We start from the raw sequence: 20261 nt of genomic DNA on the forward strand, positions 1-20261 counted from the left end.
AATACAGATAGACATTTTATATACAATATGTATATACACAATATATAATATATACACACGTATATATATTTTAATGTGTACATACTAACACAGTTACACCGTCACAGAAAATCCATGTTCTACTTCTCTACCTTTCCTTCCATGTTTTCAGTTCTTTTATACTCCTACCGAATTTGAAGAAAACATTAAGAACATCAGACACTCAGTTTGCCATATCGGAACCACAGATTAGAAGGCCCAAATAGATTGTTGCCTGACCTTATTACTTAGAGACCACACATTCTTAGCAAGAATTTTCCATCCACCTCACTGGTTCATATTTTTTGATCTGAGCATTTAAAACAAAAACAAGAAAAAACCCTACTGATCTATGAGTTAACAAGGTCACCTAAACAAATGCACTAATAACATATACAAGGAATACAGAATAAAGAGCGCAAACGTTTTTTCTTTTATGTGAGAGAAGGAAACTTGAAATCAGTAAGAGCTGGAAAGTCATGAGGATTTATGGAGACAATTCATTCTGAAGTAATTTTTTGTCTCTCTGGATTAGCATTCCACATTAAACCTGTAAAAAACCCCAACACATTGGCTGAATTGTTTCAAATCTATCTCCCATGAAATCCCCTCAAGTTACATAACATTAAAAAAAGATAGAACATGAAATGATTCTGCAACACGAAACTGAAACTATACATCTGAGCAAGATGGAAGTTACACTAAGTTAACTCTAGAAAAACTACTTTTGTTTTTGTGTTAAGGGAGTTCGCAGTACTTAAAGTCCTTTAGAACCCAGACTGGATTTCACTTATCTTTGGGAAAAAATCAGAGCCTTGGGGAACAATGTATCTCATGCAAATCCGAAAAGAATAATACCTGAAAGAGGTCACAAATGTATGTTTGCACCAGAAGAACAAAAAAGGTTGAGTAGTTACATTGCAATCTTGAGTTTTCACAATATGCTGCAAAATATCACAAGGCAGTAGCAAATACTCAAACTTTAACCTGTCACTTTTGTGAAAGAAAAAGCAGAGATTCCAGAAAATAGCAAATAGGCAATATACAGGAATCTACAGGAATCTTTTGTATCAGATTCCACTGCTACAGCAAAGAGCACAACATCCTAGTTGATTATTAATGATACATGTACTACTTTCCTGAACTCTTTTTGCCAGTAACCCATAGCTATTAAAAGGGAAAGAAAACAAAATAGGAAAGTGATTATTTGCTTATTGGTATAACCATTCAGAGCTTTGAAATAAAAATATACCTTTGGACAAGGGAGCTCTTTTCAAAACACTTCCTAATTTTTACCTAGATAGAAAATCATGGAAGGGGCAGGGAAGCCAGAGACGAGCTAGACATGCTAAACAACTCTTATTGCGATGAGAAATTGCAGGGAGGAATGCACAGCAAGTAATGCCATTGATTGATGGAAAATCTTGTTGGAGAAAAATGCATTGATTCCACCTTAACAGTACCAGCCATTAATACATAACAGAAGCCAAAAAATACGCAGAACTGTAACAAGATAAAAGGAACATTTAGGAATCCCTTTGAACAATGCAACTAGTATTTCTTAGGAGGGAAGGTTGCTCAATTGTTTTTTCTTTTAATATATAGAATTGCTTAAAGCTTCAGTCTGATGAATTTGAAAGGTTATAATAGATAAGATCCACACTGGAAGACTCATCATTGCAACATTCCAAAAAGGTGAAACGCTTGTTGCTTGCTTCTCATTAGAAATACGCAATTATATAATATGCTATCTCCTAAAGTTTGTCTGTTTTAGTAAACTGCAAGATACAAGTTTTGAAGCAAAGTTTAAAGAACAGAAAATCTCTCTGATGAAAAACACAAAGCTACAATGGCAAATTCATTTGTTTGGGTTTTCCCCCCAAAATCTACCTAATTACGTATTTATATTTACATATAAGCGTTGCTCCATTTCAGAGATGGAGGGTAAAAATCAATTGAAACCATGTACTGAAATATGTGTGATCAACACATGAACACTCTACAGATAAGAGCTGTAAGTGTTAACTGTGGGAAACTGCAAGGAGGTCTAAGTACTCAAGGCAATGGTGAAAAAGAACAAGTTACTGTCATTGCAAAACAACATTAATTAATAGAAAAATTCTACTCTGGTAAATAAGCATCTAGTTTTCTATTCTTTCTCATTTTTCCCTTTTATCATGCACACAGATCATTCCAAAAGTAATGCCTCATTTATTTCAGTGGAAATGACAACAGGTACTAGAATCTGCATCCCGTGCTTGTAAAAATCTGTCCCAATGGAGATAAACCACTATTTCAAAGCTGCTATGAGATCACTCTTGCTACAAAAAGGTTGCCCATGGAGTCCATTGTTCATCTGCCTGAACAGACTTGAGTCAGAAGGTGCCAATCCTCACTATGCAGTAGGGGGGGGGGGTAGGACAGTCCAGCCAAGAATGGCAATGTGCCCCAGAGTCTTCATACTGGTATGGAGCCTGGTATTATCATGCTTCAAGAGAAATACTGTCTTCTTCTCTTGCCAGACTCAGGAAATTCAAGCCTTCAGCTTAGTCAGCATCATGACGTTGCGCTCAAAATCGATGGTTTGTCTGGGCTCCAGGAAATGCAGAAGGATCACCCCTTTCCTATCCTAATACAATACACATCATTCTACCACCTGCTGAGGGCTGTATATTGAACTGTTTCTTCAACAAGAAATTCATGTTGCGACTCCATGGACTGCTGTTTTAATTCCAGCTCATAGTGGTGATGCTGTACCTCATCATCAGTAATGATGTAATCCAAGAAACTGTCACCTTCAGCTTCTTATTTGTTGAGTAAGTCATGACAAAATCACATACCGCGTACTTTTCTTCCTGTATGAGGCATTCGTGGGACTCACATGGCATGAACTTTGCAATATTCCAGTGTTGCCAACATCATTTCCAATACATTGAAGCTGAAGTTCAGCTCTGTACAGTTCCCTTGTCATAATCTGGTGATTTGCGTGGGTGAGCCAATTGAGACTTTCTTCATTTCATGGTGTGACAGCCATGCATGGCCATCCAGAACATGACTTGCCCTTCATGTCACTGTCACCACTGCTGAAATGCACCACTGTGATAACATCCACTGTTTGGTCTCCATAAACATTCAGCAAACATCAATAAATGTCAATGGGTATAATTTCTTCTGCATGGAAGAATTCAATTACACACTTTGCTTCACACACACTTTCATGTCAGCCACCATTTTGTCAAACTGCCCCTCTGCTGCCATCTGTAGCACGGCAACAAAAAGTAATGGAGTAGTGGTGGGAAGGTTCAACCTCTACTGCCACATCAATGATGTTCACCTCTGATGTCATGCGCCAATATTATAAAATGGGAAGCATTACCTTTGCAGCAACCCTTGCAGAATAGAGCACATTCTTATTTCCACAGCCATCCAACGCCCACATAATATTTGCCTGTGTTGTTTTAATGGTCAGACTTACCGGTTTTATGTCCCTGTGCAGGAATCCTACAGAGTGAATACTTTCAATAGATTCCAAGATCTGCCTCCCAAGCCGCAGAGTGGTACTAATTGTGAATGTTCCCCGAGACTGGCTACGACGCAGGTCTGCCAAATTTCGACCCTGTCAAATTAAAAGGACATTTAAAAAAAAACAAATCAAAATGAAACAACCTAATATCAACACTCACTGACAACATAAAGTCTTCCCATCACATCTTTAGCTATAGTGGTTGACCACTGAATATTCTTATTACTTGTTTTCATATTCAAGAATAACATAGCTAATGAGCAGATGTTCCCAAATATCTACAATATTAAATTTACAAACTATTTTTAAAAATATTAATTTTAGTATCTTTAGTATCTACAGCTAAATAACATGGACCAAAATAATCTCTAGAAAACAGCACACATATTTCTCCATCAAGGATGCTTGAAAAAAAGTCAGAGAGAAAATACCCACAAAGACAACTTTACATTCATTTGTTTATGGAAAAGTATGTAATTTACTTAATTAGTTAATATATCTTAGATGATTTAATGAAACAGATGAAAAATATTCATATAATGCACTAAATATACTCCTATGACATCAAAGAACCATTGGTCTATCAAAATAACCAACAATCAACAATATGACTAACAGCTCATTTCTTTCTCCAGTATCATATGCACTAGGACCAGCCACTTCTTCATCCACCTTTCATATTAATCAAGATGATGCAGAACCACAATATCATAATTTTAAGTATTAATCACATATTTTATCCTTTTTTTTTTTTAATAGACTTGCGAAGAGTTGTAGGTTGTTTTTTTGTTTTTTAAACTTTCATCCAAAAATGCTAACAAGATGAAAAGACAAGCATACTATATTTTAGACTACTTCCAAATGAAGTCTTTAAACGAATGTGCATTATCACAGAAAACCTCTTCCTTTCAATAATCAAACCTTTCTAATGATGGAAACTTTCTCCTCTTTGAGAGTATATGAAAGATAACGATACAAGGAGAGGGTCAATTTAAGTTAGCTTCCTACTATTTATTAAATTTGAATTGTTTTATTTTCATTTGCTATTCTCTAAAATTATACTGTTTTCATACTATTTTCATGTTTGGGTAATAAAACAAATCACACAAGCAAACATTTGAGCTTCGTTTGGTACACTTACCTGCAACTGCATGACCACATAGTTAAATCTGTCATTCCTTCCACATCCAATGAATCTACAGATATGATCCTTTCCTGAAGGAAGAATAAGAAGAAACAAATTAGGCAATAATAATGAAAGTGTGTTTTTTCTCTTTTATATTCCTAGTAAGTAACAAGAAAAGCTCAGACAAAACCCTAGAACTTAGTTTTACAACTTCTGAATACTTCCAGCTCATTTGACAGAACAGGCCTACTTAATAGCTCCCCAGGAAGCTCCCTGCCATACACCATTTAACCATAATTATTTAAAAACAAGCAAAGAAACAAAAAAATCTCATGGTTCAAAATAATTTCTAAACTGATTTTGAAAGAAATCTCTACAGTTTCTACAAATACATAAGTGCCAAACAATAACACTGCTTTTTCTATTTCTTCCACTCATTTAAGTGAGATGGAAAGCAGCACGGACAACACAGTTTTATGAAAGATTTACAGCACATTTCTCAAAATGAAGTTTCGTATACTCATTGCTTCCATTTCCAGTTAGTGAATTCATATCTCAAACATTCATGACTCACTTTACAGTCACTGTGGATATGCTGAAGTAACAAGTTCAGAGAACCACCATCAGTCCATTTTTTCATGGTGAGACTTATCTAAGAACTCCAGTAAGTGTCCAAAACTTAGTTTGTCCAAGTGAATCCCTTTTATCTGAAGCCTCAATTCCAACTGCGTGGTAAATTCTTTGGAAACTAACTTTCATTAAAAAAACTGAAGAAGTGACAAAGGGCAGAAGTAGGGCCTAAACACATTATTCAAATAACCTAATTCTCTTACACTTCAGTGTAACATTGTGTACCTATTACACCTTTGCAGATACCTTGAGATCCTTTTCTCTAAGTGTAAAACATCTGTAAGCCTGTGACTGGAGAGGAGTGAGGAGAAAAAACATGTGTAGGCTGCAGCAAACGGCTATGGCCTTGGAAAGATTTCTAGCCAGAGAGGACCAACAACCATTCCTTAAGCTGCACTGTATTGCTACAGCTAGTTTTGTGGACCACACCAGAGGGAACCAATCATCAAATTATGCTGCAGAGATGTAAATGAGTGAGATAAGAGTCGGTAAGGTTGTGAGACAGGAACCAACTGAGGGAGTCTCACTCTCGCTGAGTGAGATACGACAAATCTGTCTTCTCTGATCTGACTGTGTGAACAGATGGCCTAACAACATGATTAAATAGTGCAACCATCTGTTGCAGCAGATTTCTTTTAAAAAATCGTATTTAAAGAGTTAAACAGTATTCTGCCAACAAGAATTAGGCGACAGCATCATAGGCATGAAAAAGTAAATAACCAAATAAATGAAGGAAACTATTGGTAACTGAACTGTAATAGATGGCCGTATCAGTTAACATACTCCTCCCACATAATTATGAGATAAATCATACAGCTACTCATATATTCAAGCATGTTTTGATAGACCAGGGTCTTATAAGAGCTTCTTTGAAGTTTTTTATTATTCACTTCACTGCATATCTACAAAGTTATGACTCATTTCACTCCTGCAAAGAATGACCACACTGCTTTAATTTTCAAAATGTCTCAAAGCAAAAATAATAAAAAAAATACTACAGCCCTGCACTTCTGCCAACAGCTATGCTCATTTCAGTTTCACAGTTGCTGTGAAATAATATTCTAGTACAGAAATGCTCTAAAGCATCATCATAACCATGAGAACGTGTACAGTTCTAGTAAAGACTGAAAGATTTGTTTGGCTGGATTGGGACACATTACACCTATTTGTTTCCTTAAGCCTATTTCTTCCTAATTTTCCCAGAAAATACATGAGATTATACGTATTTTTAAATAAATCAGCCCCATACATCATGAGAATTCTGAACAATGTCACCTTACGCTAACAGTGGGGCAACACCATGCCTATCATTACCTACTAGTCACAGAGGAAACCTTCCAAATATGTGCAAGAAAAGGATTTTCATGACAGTTACATTCCATCTGATTTATGTTCAAAGTATCTACAACACCTTGAAAGTAAGACAGCATGAGCTCTTTGGGAACAGAATAAGATTTATACACATACATACTTATATTGACATGTGGCAAAAAGGGATGGAACAAGATAAAAGTTGCTTTGACAGTGCACATTTGCTATTAGAAGGTAGTTACAAAAGTATCCTAAACTAGTTGCTATAATGTCACATTTTCTAAATCTGTAAGCCTATGGAAGAAAAAAAAAATAATAATCAAAAATAAGAAAAAAATACCATACAAGAAACAAAACATATATTATTTGGGAAGCAATTACAAGAAGTTTTTCTCTACTCCCCACGTTATCCATTTTTCTTGGTTTTCTTTCTCCAACAGATTTTTAGCATTTTGAAAACTTACGAAGGTAGAAAAGTTAATGGAAATGGCTCCTAAGCATCAAGATTTTCTGTAAACTGGTTTGCTCTACCATAATTCAACATCCCATTTGATAAAATCCATCAAGTACAGATAAAAATACACTCACACAAAAATCAAGCTACATATCTGTGTGAAATACAGATCTCAACATGACCATAAAGTTCATCTTCTCGTCAGTTACCAAAGTCACTTTCCTGATTACCCACAACACTCGTCACCTAAAGTCAGAGCAGTTGCACTGTATTGTGCAGTCTGAACAGCAATAACTAATGGTCACTTCCTGCATTACTATCATAAAAGCACAGCCTTCTCTTCTTTTTGTTTGTTTGTTTTGTATTTTTTAAAATAAGGAGCTGAACAATTAGAGATTAAAAAAATAAACAAATAATATTATTTAGATTGTTTTCATATAAGGAAGGTTTGTCAAAAAAGTGTCTTCTAAAGCACTTTTATTAAATCAGTTTTTCATTTATGTAAAAACTTCCAATTATTTCAACAACTATTGAGAAAATAATTAACAAAACCTGAGAGGTCTTTATTTGCATAATATATGTGAATTATTTGCCTCTGCGGATCTGTTGTTCAGGTGTGTCATTACTCAGTTTTTTGCATCTAGACAGCATTTACTAAGATTCAGTAGAATTAGTGAGTTAAATTCCCAAAGTAAGATTGACACAAAATGTTATAACTTTTGTAAGGTCCTACAGCAATATTTGGAAATGACCATTTCAGGCAAAAAAGGTAAAGAAGTTAACAGTTTTTAATGAAAAAAAAAGAACCTCTGTAACCACTGAACTCAAAATTCACTGTACTTAAATTCAAATTAGAAGGTTCCAATATAGTATTTCGAATTAAAATTCAAGTTGTTCAACTAGTATTAAAGTTACATCTCTAGACTAATGCTGATGTTCAAAGAAAACTAATACAGACTCCCTGAATCTTCTTACTCAGCTGTGTATTAATAGATGTTTTTGTGAAATTCTTTGAAAAGATACGAACATAGGAACAGTTTGTTAACACTATCACACGTGACATACTTGCCCTCTTAAATCTATAGAGGCTGTCAATTTCTGTAGCAATGTGACCTTTACAGCTGATTAGGCAGCACCATATGTCATGCAGATTTTGTTTTATTCGAACTCAGAGTTCAGAAAAAATCTGGCTGCTGACAGAGACCAACAGATTAGTCACAGTCTTCCAGATTCAGAATAAATTGTTTAAAGAAAAATTTCACTTTTTAAACACTCCTTTTATTCAAATATTGTGAAAAGCAGTGAAGAGACACCTTTGCACACTTACTTGTGTTACTAGCTTCAGACCTCAGAGTATTAAAAGGTACATTGGAAGTGAGTATCCAAAGCCACAATTCTGAATAGTTAAGGAACTGAGCCCTAGAAGTATTCTAGATACTAATAATTACTTTTTCTATGAGTTACTGGATTTAAAATTTGTGGTTTTGGGCTGATTTTTATTACTGTTGTTGTTTCTTGTTTCCTGTACACTGTTGTTTTTTTTAATTATGCTTCCAATTTCAAGCTTAGAAAACTCTTTGCAAGAGAACTGACAAGAGAAAAAGAAATAGGAGTATTCTTATCACTGGTGCTATATGAAGGACCAGCAATTCAATGCTTAAATGGTATTTTTGTTTCCTCTTTTTAAATGTCTCCTTTTTCTGTACACACACAAAAAAAAAAATCTAGAGCAAAAAAAGATAAAGAGAGCAAACAGATCCAGAATAAAGTACAGCTGAACACAGGTTCTAAAAGCAATTTAAATTTTCATCTTTTTTTCTCATTTCAACCTGTTTCAAAGAAAAGGTTCATTGTAGCAAAACTTCCAGAGGCTGAATAATTAAAAACTTAGACAACATGGAGAGTACTTACTCAAACTACGACTACGTTGTGATTCTAATTCTTTTTTAACAGATACACTGACATGCTACTTCCTGTATATCCGAGGTACAGTCCTACCTTGCAGTTTCTTCAACACAGCTACTTCCATTTTCAGCACTTGCTTTGGCTGCTGAGCTGACTCGACCTTCAGTGCCACATTCTCCCGAGTAAGCAAGTCCAACGCATCGTAAATTTCTCCAAATCCTCCACCTCCTATTTTCCTTAGCTATGTTGGGGAGAAAAAAAAAAAAAACAGATTAGAAAAGGAGGAGCAGAAAGAAACAAAACAGCAACACTTCTTCCAACTGCCTTCCAAACTGCAAACACTATTATTCTAGATTTTAGATTAATATAATTGTACCCCTTACAAAGTAAAGAGCTATTGAAAAATCTACAAATATATGGTTAACTGCATAAAATTTGGAAGAGAATCCTAGGCAGACAAGTCAATACACACAATACCTATCTGCACTAAACTTCCTCAATTTCACACAGTATAAGAATATGACTCCCAGCATGAATCTGGCCAAAGTCAGCATGCTGAATATAAGCTTTCCTCAAATAGCCATATGCTACCCACAGACCTTCAAAAAACAAACTTACAGTGACATTTTAAAATAAGCTATCTTCCCCTCAGAAATATAAGCACTGAATACTAAAGGTACAAAACTTCTTGGGAGTTACTACCAAAAGACAGAATTTTCTATTCTGTGCAATGATTTACACATGACTAAAAATGGCTAAGATTATCTTTGAATACATATATTAAATGTTAATTATTTACTTATATAAGAATGGTGTTCACTAACCATTAGTTAGTTAACTAATGGTTAGTGAACACCATTCTTATTATCAGATATATTAAAGGAACAGGCACCAATAGAAAATTCATCTGTTTGAGGAGGAAGCAAAAAGAATGCTCCTGGCATACACTACATTCAGAGCAGATATTGATAGTTGCCTTTTAACTCTGCTCATAAGAGACAAAGACCTGTCTCTTCCAGTATCAAAATGTCAATGCTATTTCATTGAATGTTCTTATATTGTGAAGTCTCCTGTAGCTACCATTGTTCAACTGATACAGGAGAAAATGAGACAAAATGAACTTATCCTAAGGACTCATAGAAAAAGTCCTTAGGGCTTACTTTTCATTTTAATTTTTTTAACATATTTTATCTTGAAATGAATGACATGATTTTCTAACCATCATTTGAAAATGTAGATTTGCTAAGGTTATATGACTGCAGCATACTAAATACTACCTAGCAATTTTCACTTCTAGTCTCTCATTGTCACCGCTAAAAACATGCACTGTGTAGACAGCACATTACATTAAGACTTCATAACTAACCCACCTACTTATCTGCTCAAGCTCAAACAGCTAAACGTAGATGTCTATTTGACTGCAGTTTTCAGCATAAGCACTAATCTAAGTACAGCGGGGACAGTGAAAATGCACATTATAAAGGTGAAACAGGATAGAGAGATACGGTCACCTTTGTCACTTCTACAGACTTAGAGCAGTTAATCACGTAATTTCAATTTATCAGCTTTGAGACATGACCAGATGGGGAAAGACTGCCTCTGCAAGGCTTTTTGTTCTGCTTGTGGGCTAAAATAAACAAACAAGCGTCCATATTAATAAACAGATCAATTTCTGTCCTCAGATGAAGTACACCAGAATCATTAACATGCATCCAATAATCATGGCACACAATAATTTCAGGCACAAATAAACTTCTCTTTGATGACAGAAAAATCATTCTTCACCTCCTTTTCACTAGGTCACACACAAAATTAAGCAATGAGCTCACACTTTTCTTGGTCTTCTTTTTGTTGCCAACATTCCTATAGAAGTCTTTCGATTGCTTTTCATATATCTCCCAAGTTTCAATTGCAGGCTGAACTCCAGTTTTCTTAAATTCCATTTTCCTTTCAGGCAGCCCAGCCCCTTTTTCACCTTCTGTTCAAAAACATCTTGCTTTTGAGTTAAGACAGAAGTTTTTGCTTATACTGGTATCCTGCTATATCTACTCAATGTCTTCTACCTTGACAAGGGTGCTGTTGCACTTTTTCACTTCTACACCACAGTCTTCCACTCTGCACATGAGTTTCACACTTCCCATCTTTGCATTCAGCATCTCTTGTCTCATTCTCTCCATCCTCTTCTCCACTGTTCTTCTCCTCCTACGCTTCAAGCCTTAAGTACATCTATTCCAACTTTTTTTTTCTTTGGGCTTTTTGTTATACTGCACACCAAATTATGGTCTTAAACCTACCTATAAAAAACTATAATTACATTCCAATTTCTCCAGCTCCAAAGGCAAAGAAAAGGGACTAGAAAGGCACTGATACAGGGAGCCACACTAACTGAAACAGGCAGAGAGAGTGAAACAGAGAAGAACAAACACTTTTATAAGATCTTTCCTATGTTTAATTCCCAAACTAGAATTTTTATGAAGAATATCTACATAAAATAAAATTTGAGCATAGATTTAAAAAATGGTCATGTTCAAAAACTCCAGATGTGATTTTATTATTACAAAAACCAAAATCCTGAGCAGCAAAAATTCTCAGTTCTACACTGGCCACAAATCTACATATAATTTGCAGAATGTGCACATCTTTATTTATTATTTATTTTTAAAGTGGTTGCAATAGAATATTCTCATGCAATCGAACTGCAGGGTTGTCAATCTTCAATGGGGAGAGAAAAAGCAGGCTATCAGGGAACTCCACTAGGAACAATCAGAGAGAGCACTAATAGGGGTCAGCGATTCTTCATACAAAATCTTGAAGTCCACTGCCTTATGCCACCTCATCTTCCTGCTCAAGGAAATTTTGCTGTTACTTCAACAATCCCAGTAAAAATAATCAGTAATTATTTTATGCTAGATTATGAAATATGTTTAAATACACGCGCTGAGTGCGACAGAATTGCTATTGCAGAAATGAAATTTGCATGATACTCTTTTTTTTTGCTGGCAGCCTTGAAATAGAATGCTTGATTGGTTACCAAAATGGTTGACATAATCACTAGCTAATTGGATTGAATATCCTAACAGGAGTATTTTTAAAAATGAAAAAGAATTGCAGGAAGACATACTTACCACCTTCCATCTTTCTTTGACCAAGATTCCCACAGTGAGGATGTCAGGCTGCTCCCCACCTCCACTCATTGCAACCTCCTGATGTGATGGAGCTGCTATGCCACGTTTGCGTCAGTAAAAACCATCCAGATCCCAGGAGCAGCTTCCATTTAACCACTGGCTGCAGAATAAGAGCAGAACATAAGGTAACACTGGCAAGAAATACAGAAAGTTATGTTTCTCACATAGCATGTTAACCAGGATTTTTGTATCCTATAGTGACTCGTGCTAGAATTAAGCCAAGCAACTTCCAGTAGAGAAAGAAATCAAAGTATACTGTTCTTTATATATATATTAAATCTGTTAATAAGAATACGTAGGCAGTTTCAAACTACTGTAAGTTATAAACACTTTTTCTTTTATTTTAATAACAATAACTTTTAATCAACTATACAATTAACACTTCAGTAGATAATCAATTAAGTAATAGTAATATATAATAATAACTTAGAAAAGGATATTAGCCTAAAAATTACACAAGTAAAAATAGATACTTACATTGGAATTGCAATTTATTTTTAATTTACTGTAATACCTACCAACTACTCCATGTTTTACAGTGTAGTTCACATACTTAGTATTACTATGTCTGTAAGTACAGTTTTACTGGTTTATGCCAGGGTACAAACAACTAAAGAAAATAAAACACCAAAAAACAAAACAAAACAAAACAAAACAAATAAACAAAGACCTGAAACAACTTATGTTGGAGCGTTTCAGTTTAATTCTTTAATTTCCTCGCTTTTGGTAATCAACTGTACAGCAAACTTTATACAGCAATTTATATACTATATTTTGAAGGGAAGGAAGATTAATCCACATACAATGATTCTCATCAGCACCTACTCCAACCATTTAAAAGCTTACTACAATTCTCTGCTACCAGCTTTTCTAGAATTGTGCTTGTTACACTGATACAATGACAGAAGCTCTCTTATTCAATAAGACTCATCAAAAGTGTATTTGATACAGTTTTATTTCAATCACTTCCAAAACAGCATAGGCTAAAATTGAAAAATCATCTCACCCCAGAATCAGCACCCAAATGGCAAACACTGCCACAACCATTCTGATGCAAATTCACAGGATCTCTTTTCATATGTAGAAATGCTCAGTTTAATACCATGCCTAAGTTACACCTAAAAACCACAAGAAATAAAACTAACCAAACCCTACTGCTTAATGAAGACAGAGGTTTAACACAACAGTAATTATATTTGGTTGTGGTTTTGTTCTGTATTTATACTCTTTCATATTCATTTTTCCTAATTCATTTATGCCTTTTTCACTTCAATTGTAAATTCTTACATTTGAGCCAAACAAAACAGAAACCACTGGAGGAAAATTAATCTGAATTAGTTGAAGATTTAAATTTATACCTAGTTAGTTAGAGTGGATTAGATACCTGTGAAAGCACACTTCTTAAGAATACACAGCTTGAATCGGTTTAATTCAAACAAATGAAGGGAAACCAAATTAAGACTGTATATTCTGAATCAAAAAGTCCACCCTGAAATTTAATCAAGTTGAACTAAACCAATTTGGTGTTGGTAAATTCTCCCCATATAAGGTCAAAATTATACAGCAAGTCGCAGTAATTTACGCTAACGCTCCTAGCATTACTGAAATGCTGACTAATTACTGGCCTTTTTGGTTGGAGTTATCATAACACAGATAAGAACTAAGTAAGCTAAAGAGAAAATTAAACAGCAGTAACAAATTGATAAAGGTCTATTAAACACTTCTAAAATTACATGTTTACAGCATGCTCCATGATTTTTCCATTTGTTCGAGTCTTTGTTTACCCTTCCACCCCCTTCCAATTATGTGCTGTTTTTCACTAAGTACTGTATTTACTCCCATATCTTTCTTTATTTTCCTACTTCTTTTATTCCCCTGGCACATGTTTTGTTTATTTATTAAAAAAAAAAAAAAAAAGCAGTGCAGAAAGTATTCATCTGCTTGGAATGAGATCAAAAATTGACAAGTTTGAATTTTGCTAAAGCTTTCTCACAAGAGAAATTCATCATCTGTACAAATACTAAATACTTGGTTAAATACATGACAACAATGGTTTTAGAGTTTTGTACTGGTATTCCTACCAGCCTTCATCTAGTATCAGATTCGATACCTTTTTAATATACATTTCAAATCACAACTTATAGTCACAGCTCTGATAATATTTTTGAGATTTCTCAATTTCCAAAGTCTTTAGCATGCTATGAGAGCATCAGTAACTAGCCCAGAGTGCAGCGCTACCACACAGATGTACACCAACAGAAACATACCACATTTTTAAGAATCACCTTAAAAGTACCATAATTCTGTAGATAACATCAGCCTGGCCAGGATAAAAATCTTCATTTCTGCACAGTTCCTCAGTCTTACTCATAAAGAATCAGAACATCCCAAGTTGGAAGGCATCCATGAGGATCACTGAGCCCAGCTCCCGGCTCCACAAAGCACCACGCAAAATCCAACCTCTATGTCTGAGAGTGCTGTGCAAACACTCCTTGAACTCCAGCACTTGGGGCTCTGATCACTGCCCCAGGGACCTAATACCCAGTGTACTCCATGCTGATCCCTTGGATCCTGTCACCATCACCAGAGAGCAGAGATCAGCCCTGCCCATGTACTCCCCTCATGAGGAGCTCTAGGCCCCATGAGGCCTCCCCTCAGCCTTTTCTTCTCTATTCCACTATACCGACTCCTTGTTAAATCTCTTGCCATCCTCTATTATAGGAAAGCAAGAAAATTTATTCTACGTTATCATTGACTAGTATTTAAAACACCAAAAACTGAGGGTAGGTTAAAGAATCATGGACAGGAAGCAGTTCTTTCCTGACCCCTGATGCTAATTAGCACCCCTAAGGTGTTCCCTTAAGAAGCTAGCACTATTTTGGTGCACATGAAATAGCCAGGCACTGTTTCACCTAAGAAAGACAAATGTTATAAACATGTTGCAGTTAATTTGGACAACTTTGTGTTCCCCAAATGTAGGAGTCTTTAAGTACATAGATTTCAAGACCCCAAGAGTTTAAAATTAGTCAGAACCTCTACCTGCTCAGGCAGCTCTTCACCCTGTGCAGTGTATATGCACACATACTTGGTCATCAGAAGCAACAAGTTCCCTACTCTCCTCTATAAAGCATTCTGTCAAGTCCCTTCTCTCATAGTGAGCAGATGATTTTTTTTCAAGGTTTAACCTGTCTAATTTTAGTTTCTTACCACAGGACTTTGTCACACTTTTGGAAACTGAGTTCCAGTCCCACTAATTTTAACTCATTTAAGCATCCTAAACACAGAGATCAAATCATTTTTAACCTCCTCTAAATTAAGCCTTCCTTCCTATCCCATGGGTCTTCTCTGTGGTGCTCCTTTGAGAAGCCTCTTCTTGTTCCACATTCTTCCTGCGGTATGGGCAGCAACTCCGTTAGACACACTGAATTACACTCAATTATACCAATGGTTAAGATGGAGAAAAGATGAATTTTGTTTGTTTATGCTAACAGTCTTTTTTTCCTAATTTAAGTCCAAAGCTGATTTACATCTCTGCAAAATCACAGCTGTATCAGATGCTTACATGCCTACACTGCTGAGAGAACAGGGTTCCTTTAAAGTTTTTATTCACACTCTGATATAGACTGATTTTCACTGCTCTGCTGTGTGCTCTAATGACTAACAAATTTTCACTTTCACTGAGTTAAGAATTATGAACACACTGCACTGTGTAAATATCTTGATAGAAAACACACTCATGTGCAGTTCAGACTCCAGCCCTCTTAAAATTCATATGGAAAGACATTTTTGGAGAGGACTACCTTTAAAGGACTTTTTTTGGAGGTGGTGTTCAGGATGAAACTGAAAAGTTTCTGAATTTCAGAGGACTCAAATTAACATTGTTCAGACACATTCTAAATGCCACAGATGACTATGAAGTGCATAAAAACACAGATAGTTCCATTTACGTTACTGAAATACAGCCAGCTATTGCTTTCAGCAAAGCAACTGAAGACTTTACAATGGTGGCAAACAACGTAAGAGCATTCCAGCATGTTCCATATCCTACTGAAGCAAATGAGTAGTTAACGACATACAGTTAAGGTGCAAGCTTTCCCTTATTCGATCGAGGGAGGAATTTTTAACAGTGCAGTTCTACAGGTGGCATGAGGCCATTTTCTGCAAAATGAACTTTTCTTTACTGCTCTCCTAAACAACAACAACCACTTCAATGGCAACGCATTTCATGAAATTATGTATCCATCAGTTTCACTATGGGATCAGTTTATGTCAAGAGAGTAAACAAACAGGATAACAGAGTTACCAGAATTAAAGGCAATTATCCCTTTGGCAATTTATTTCCAGGTGACAGTTCATGGAATAATTAGGAAAAAATTATAAGTACAGATTTTATTCCATAACAAAAGCCTTCCTTTGTCTGGGAACTGACCACAGTATAATATAAAGGACAAGTGGTGCTTATAACCAAATTTAATATTGTACAAACAGCATTCACCATTCAATACTCTTCTACCCACTTAAACTACTTATAACTACTTATCATCTACCCAAAAGAACTTTTTAATTTAACCCAACCAAGTATATTAAAACATTACACGCAGTTAGACAAAGCAAAACTTTACCAAAAAAACTATCATATTTCTAAGAGCTGACTCTAATTCAGAATGGAAAGACTGAAATGTAATTTGTGTACATGTATGCTTGTGTATATTAGAATTTCTTTACGGATGGCCCAAAACGGAAGCCAATATCTTCTAATCAGCCTTTGTAGATGTTAAAATCTAAACATAAGGGTGAGAAAGTAGTACAATGCTGGCTGAATGTAGTCACAGGACAGAACAAATAAGGACAGAAGATTGCTTCTGTTCTACAGAATATATGTACAGACGTATATACGTACATACATACATGTATATTTCAGTAAGTCTGAATAAACAGAGAATCAGTACAGGACATTTTCAAAGGTCTTAATTCCATAGCATTTATGGTAAAGTCCATGTTCAAAATGCAAAATCTAAATGCTTTAAGTGTGTATCTGAAAACGATTCTCCTCTTACAAACTAAGTATTTTCTAAATATCTTAATTAAATGTTGGGGTCTTTAAAATAAATGATAATCATTATCCAGCAGGTCAGTGAGAAAAACTAAAATTAAGACCTTGACCTAAATTTCCAACTGCATTGGTTATGAAGAAATTCTTTTAAAAAAAGAACAAACCACAAAACTATACTTAACCAATGCTATTTTATATTTTCCTATTTCAAGCTTTTGGGTACCAAAATTCTTATTACCATTTGCAGATTCCAGGTGTGAAAAGCTCCCAGCTGTCTTGTGATCTGCTGCCAAATAGCCTAGATTTCCTTCTGGGAACTTCAGCACATTCAGCTATGTTGTTATTACAAAAGTGGCAATATTTTCCTCAGTTTGAAGGCAAATTAAATATAAAGCACTTCGTTTCAAGATAACAGCCTTATTTAAAAACAAGTACTTCAAGTTCCCACACTATTTTCCAATATGCAACAGAATCCAGCACAAAACATGTTACAAAAAAAAAAAAAAGAAAAAGAAAAAGAAAAAGAAGGCAAAGTTTATGGAAGGAGCAAGTATATTATCTTTAACTAAACTAGCTGATATAGGCAGAAAAAAATGTGTAAGTTAGGCACACAAACCATTTTTAAGTCCAAAATAAGTGCAGCAACATCAAATTTTAGTTCAAGCAATAACGACTGGTTTGAAATGGGAGACAGGTATTAAGAAACTCAAATGGAACTTTGGCAACAGTACTTACAAGTTGGGACAAATAAAAAAAAAAATATGAATTTAGTTTGTAGTAGACACTTAACCTATAATTAATTTAGACAGTAGAAGAGTAGATAGCATGGACAGCTAATCATGAGAGCAGACAGTTGAGTTAGATCAAGTTCTATTCAGCCCAATCTCCTGTCTGTGACTGCTAGCAACAGCATATGCAGAGGGAAGAAAAAAAGATGCAGAAAGTATATTATCATACTTTTCTGGGATACTTTCTGAAGATATAAAAAACTGGGACAAAAAACTCCTTTTGAGCCAAGGATGATATTTAAGACTTTCCAGCTCTGAATTCATCAGATATATTTTCTGAACCCATGAAATCTTTTAGCATCCATAACATCACTGCAAATAAGCTACAATTTATTTCCATGCTGTGGCAAGAACGTTTTTGTTTTCAATTTATCTTCTGTTACTTACATCTGAGGCTCACTAACCTTTGTACTGGAAGGTAAAGTTTGCAATTGTTCCCTGTTCACTTTTTGGACCCATGCAGGGAATAGCTTGCTGTCATATTCCCTTCATGTCTCTCTTCATCTATTTATTCTTTTACCACTGATTTGTTTTTCCCCTTTCTGTGTACTTTTCCCTGATCTACCACAAACCATATGAGATGTTCTTAGGCACTGGACTGCTATTTTCAGAAAGTCTGCAAGACTTCAGAAAGGTTGGCCTATCACTGTGTACATTTCAAAACTATTTCCATCTGTGCACTCCTTTACAATAATTTTCATCTATAATTACCTCAGAGTTGCAATGTCTTTCTGCAGTACTTCCATGCCTGTCTACAGCTTTGCTATTCTCAATGCCCTTTTATCATCACTGTCGCTTCATTATTCACAGCTTTTCTAGATCATCTGTGATTACACAGTACAGCACAGAGAGCTATTATTTTTAGGCTGATGAGTCATCACTTATCAAGATCAATATTTACATTTTTAATTCAAGTTCCACTGAAAAATATATTACTGCAGAAATTATTCATATATAGAGAACCTGACTCATGATCTTCTATCTGGATCACTAATAGCACTGCTTTCAAATTTTGGAATGGATTTCTTGGATATTTAAACACAATTTTTCTTCAAGAAGATCATTATTTAGCACATGCCATAATTCATGGTCACATTCTTTAAAGACTGCCTGAACTTAACTCCCAGTTTAGCTTCATTTTGGTCTTGCAAACCAAGCAGTCTCTCTAATATAGCCCAAGTAGGAAGCACAGAGCAGAGCATAAAATACCAATTAAGACAGACCTGAAGGAAGTTTAAAAAAAAAAAGAAAAATGCCACATAAATGAAGAGCAGACAAGGAGAACTCCTAAGCAACAAAAAAGTATGCAGTTTTAAAAAAATGGTAAGTTACTGAATGTGCAAAAGAGCAACTGGGACAAAGCAAAATAGACTGAGGAATAAATAAAATACATTAAAACTAATTAAAAAAATCCCAAGATGGTAAATCTTACCAGAGAATATGTAGGAAGAATAAACTGTCAGGGTATAAGAACTACATTAAGGAAAGTAAGACTGCAATAGAGAAACTCAGTGACTTTTTGCATCTGTGTTGACAGTGAAAGAAAATGAGAAAGTATCCAGGAAAAACGCTCCTCCAGGAAACTCATCAGAAGGTTTGCCTTAAATTGAAAGGAATAGGGAATACATAAAACAAAAATTAATGTCACCACTGTCAGACAGAATTCACCAAAGCTTGAAAGAAGCTTGAGAGTGAAATGACTCATCTATAAATGATAGCTCAAAAGGTCTCACTTGTAAACGCAGTGATATATAAGGATTAGAGTGTGGCAAATATATTGGCAATTTTTTAAGAAGCGCTACATGTGACATCCAATAAACTTCAGGTCTGGGAATCTGATATTTGCACCTAGCAAACTAGTAGATGTTGTAATGATGAACAGAACTACTGAACATCGGAATAAAAGGGATATAGTTGAGAAGATAACATGGTTTCTTGAAACAAAGAGCTATATTCCAAATCTCGGAGTTTCTAAACAAACAGTCACGCTGGTAAGCACAACCCAGAATTCCTAAAAAGTATCTGACCAAGTCTTTTTAAAGAAACTAAACAGCTATGGCATAAAAGGACAAGTGCTTTACACAATAATTGGTTAAAAGGCACAAAACAGGCCTAAGTAGTCACTTTAGACAAAGAGGTCACTAGCTCTGCAAGGAGCAAGATACGATCAGCACAAATCAACATTTTCACAGATAACGTGGAAAGCAGAACTAGAACTAAAATAACAGAAGTCGGTTGACAACATGTCATTTAGTGTCTTTTATTTTG

At 35.2% G+C, this 20261-nt stretch overlaps 1 protein-coding gene across 4 annotated transcripts in view; it reads right to left on the bottom strand.

Annotated features, from left to right (window-relative positions):
- The window catches only part of TTBK2 (tau tubulin kinase 2), an 84891-nt gene that overhangs the window by 51123 nt on the left and 13507 nt on the right, over window positions 1-20261 (bottom strand). For all 4 annotated transcript variants that reach the window (XM_048948503.1, XM_048948504.1, XM_048948502.1 and 1 more), the window contains exons 2-5: window positions 12093-12252; window positions 9061-9208; window positions 4683-4756; window positions 3494-3634 (exon numbers count right to left, since the gene is read on the bottom strand). In XM_048948503.1, the coding sequence (XP_048804460.1) occupies window positions 3494-3634; window positions 4683-4756; window positions 9061-9208; window positions 12093-12161 (432 nt within the window). In that variant the 5' untranslated portion in view covers window positions 12162-12252. The remainder of the gene's footprint in view (window positions 1-3493; window positions 3635-4682; window positions 4757-9060; window positions 9209-12092; window positions 12253-20261) is intronic.

The sequence above is a fragment of the Lagopus muta genome, chromosome 6 (genome assembly GCF_023343835.1).
Source record: "Lagopus muta isolate bLagMut1 chromosome 6, bLagMut1 primary, whole genome shotgun sequence".
Taxonomy (NCBI): Eukaryota; Metazoa; Chordata; class Aves; order Galliformes; family Phasianidae; genus Lagopus; species Lagopus muta.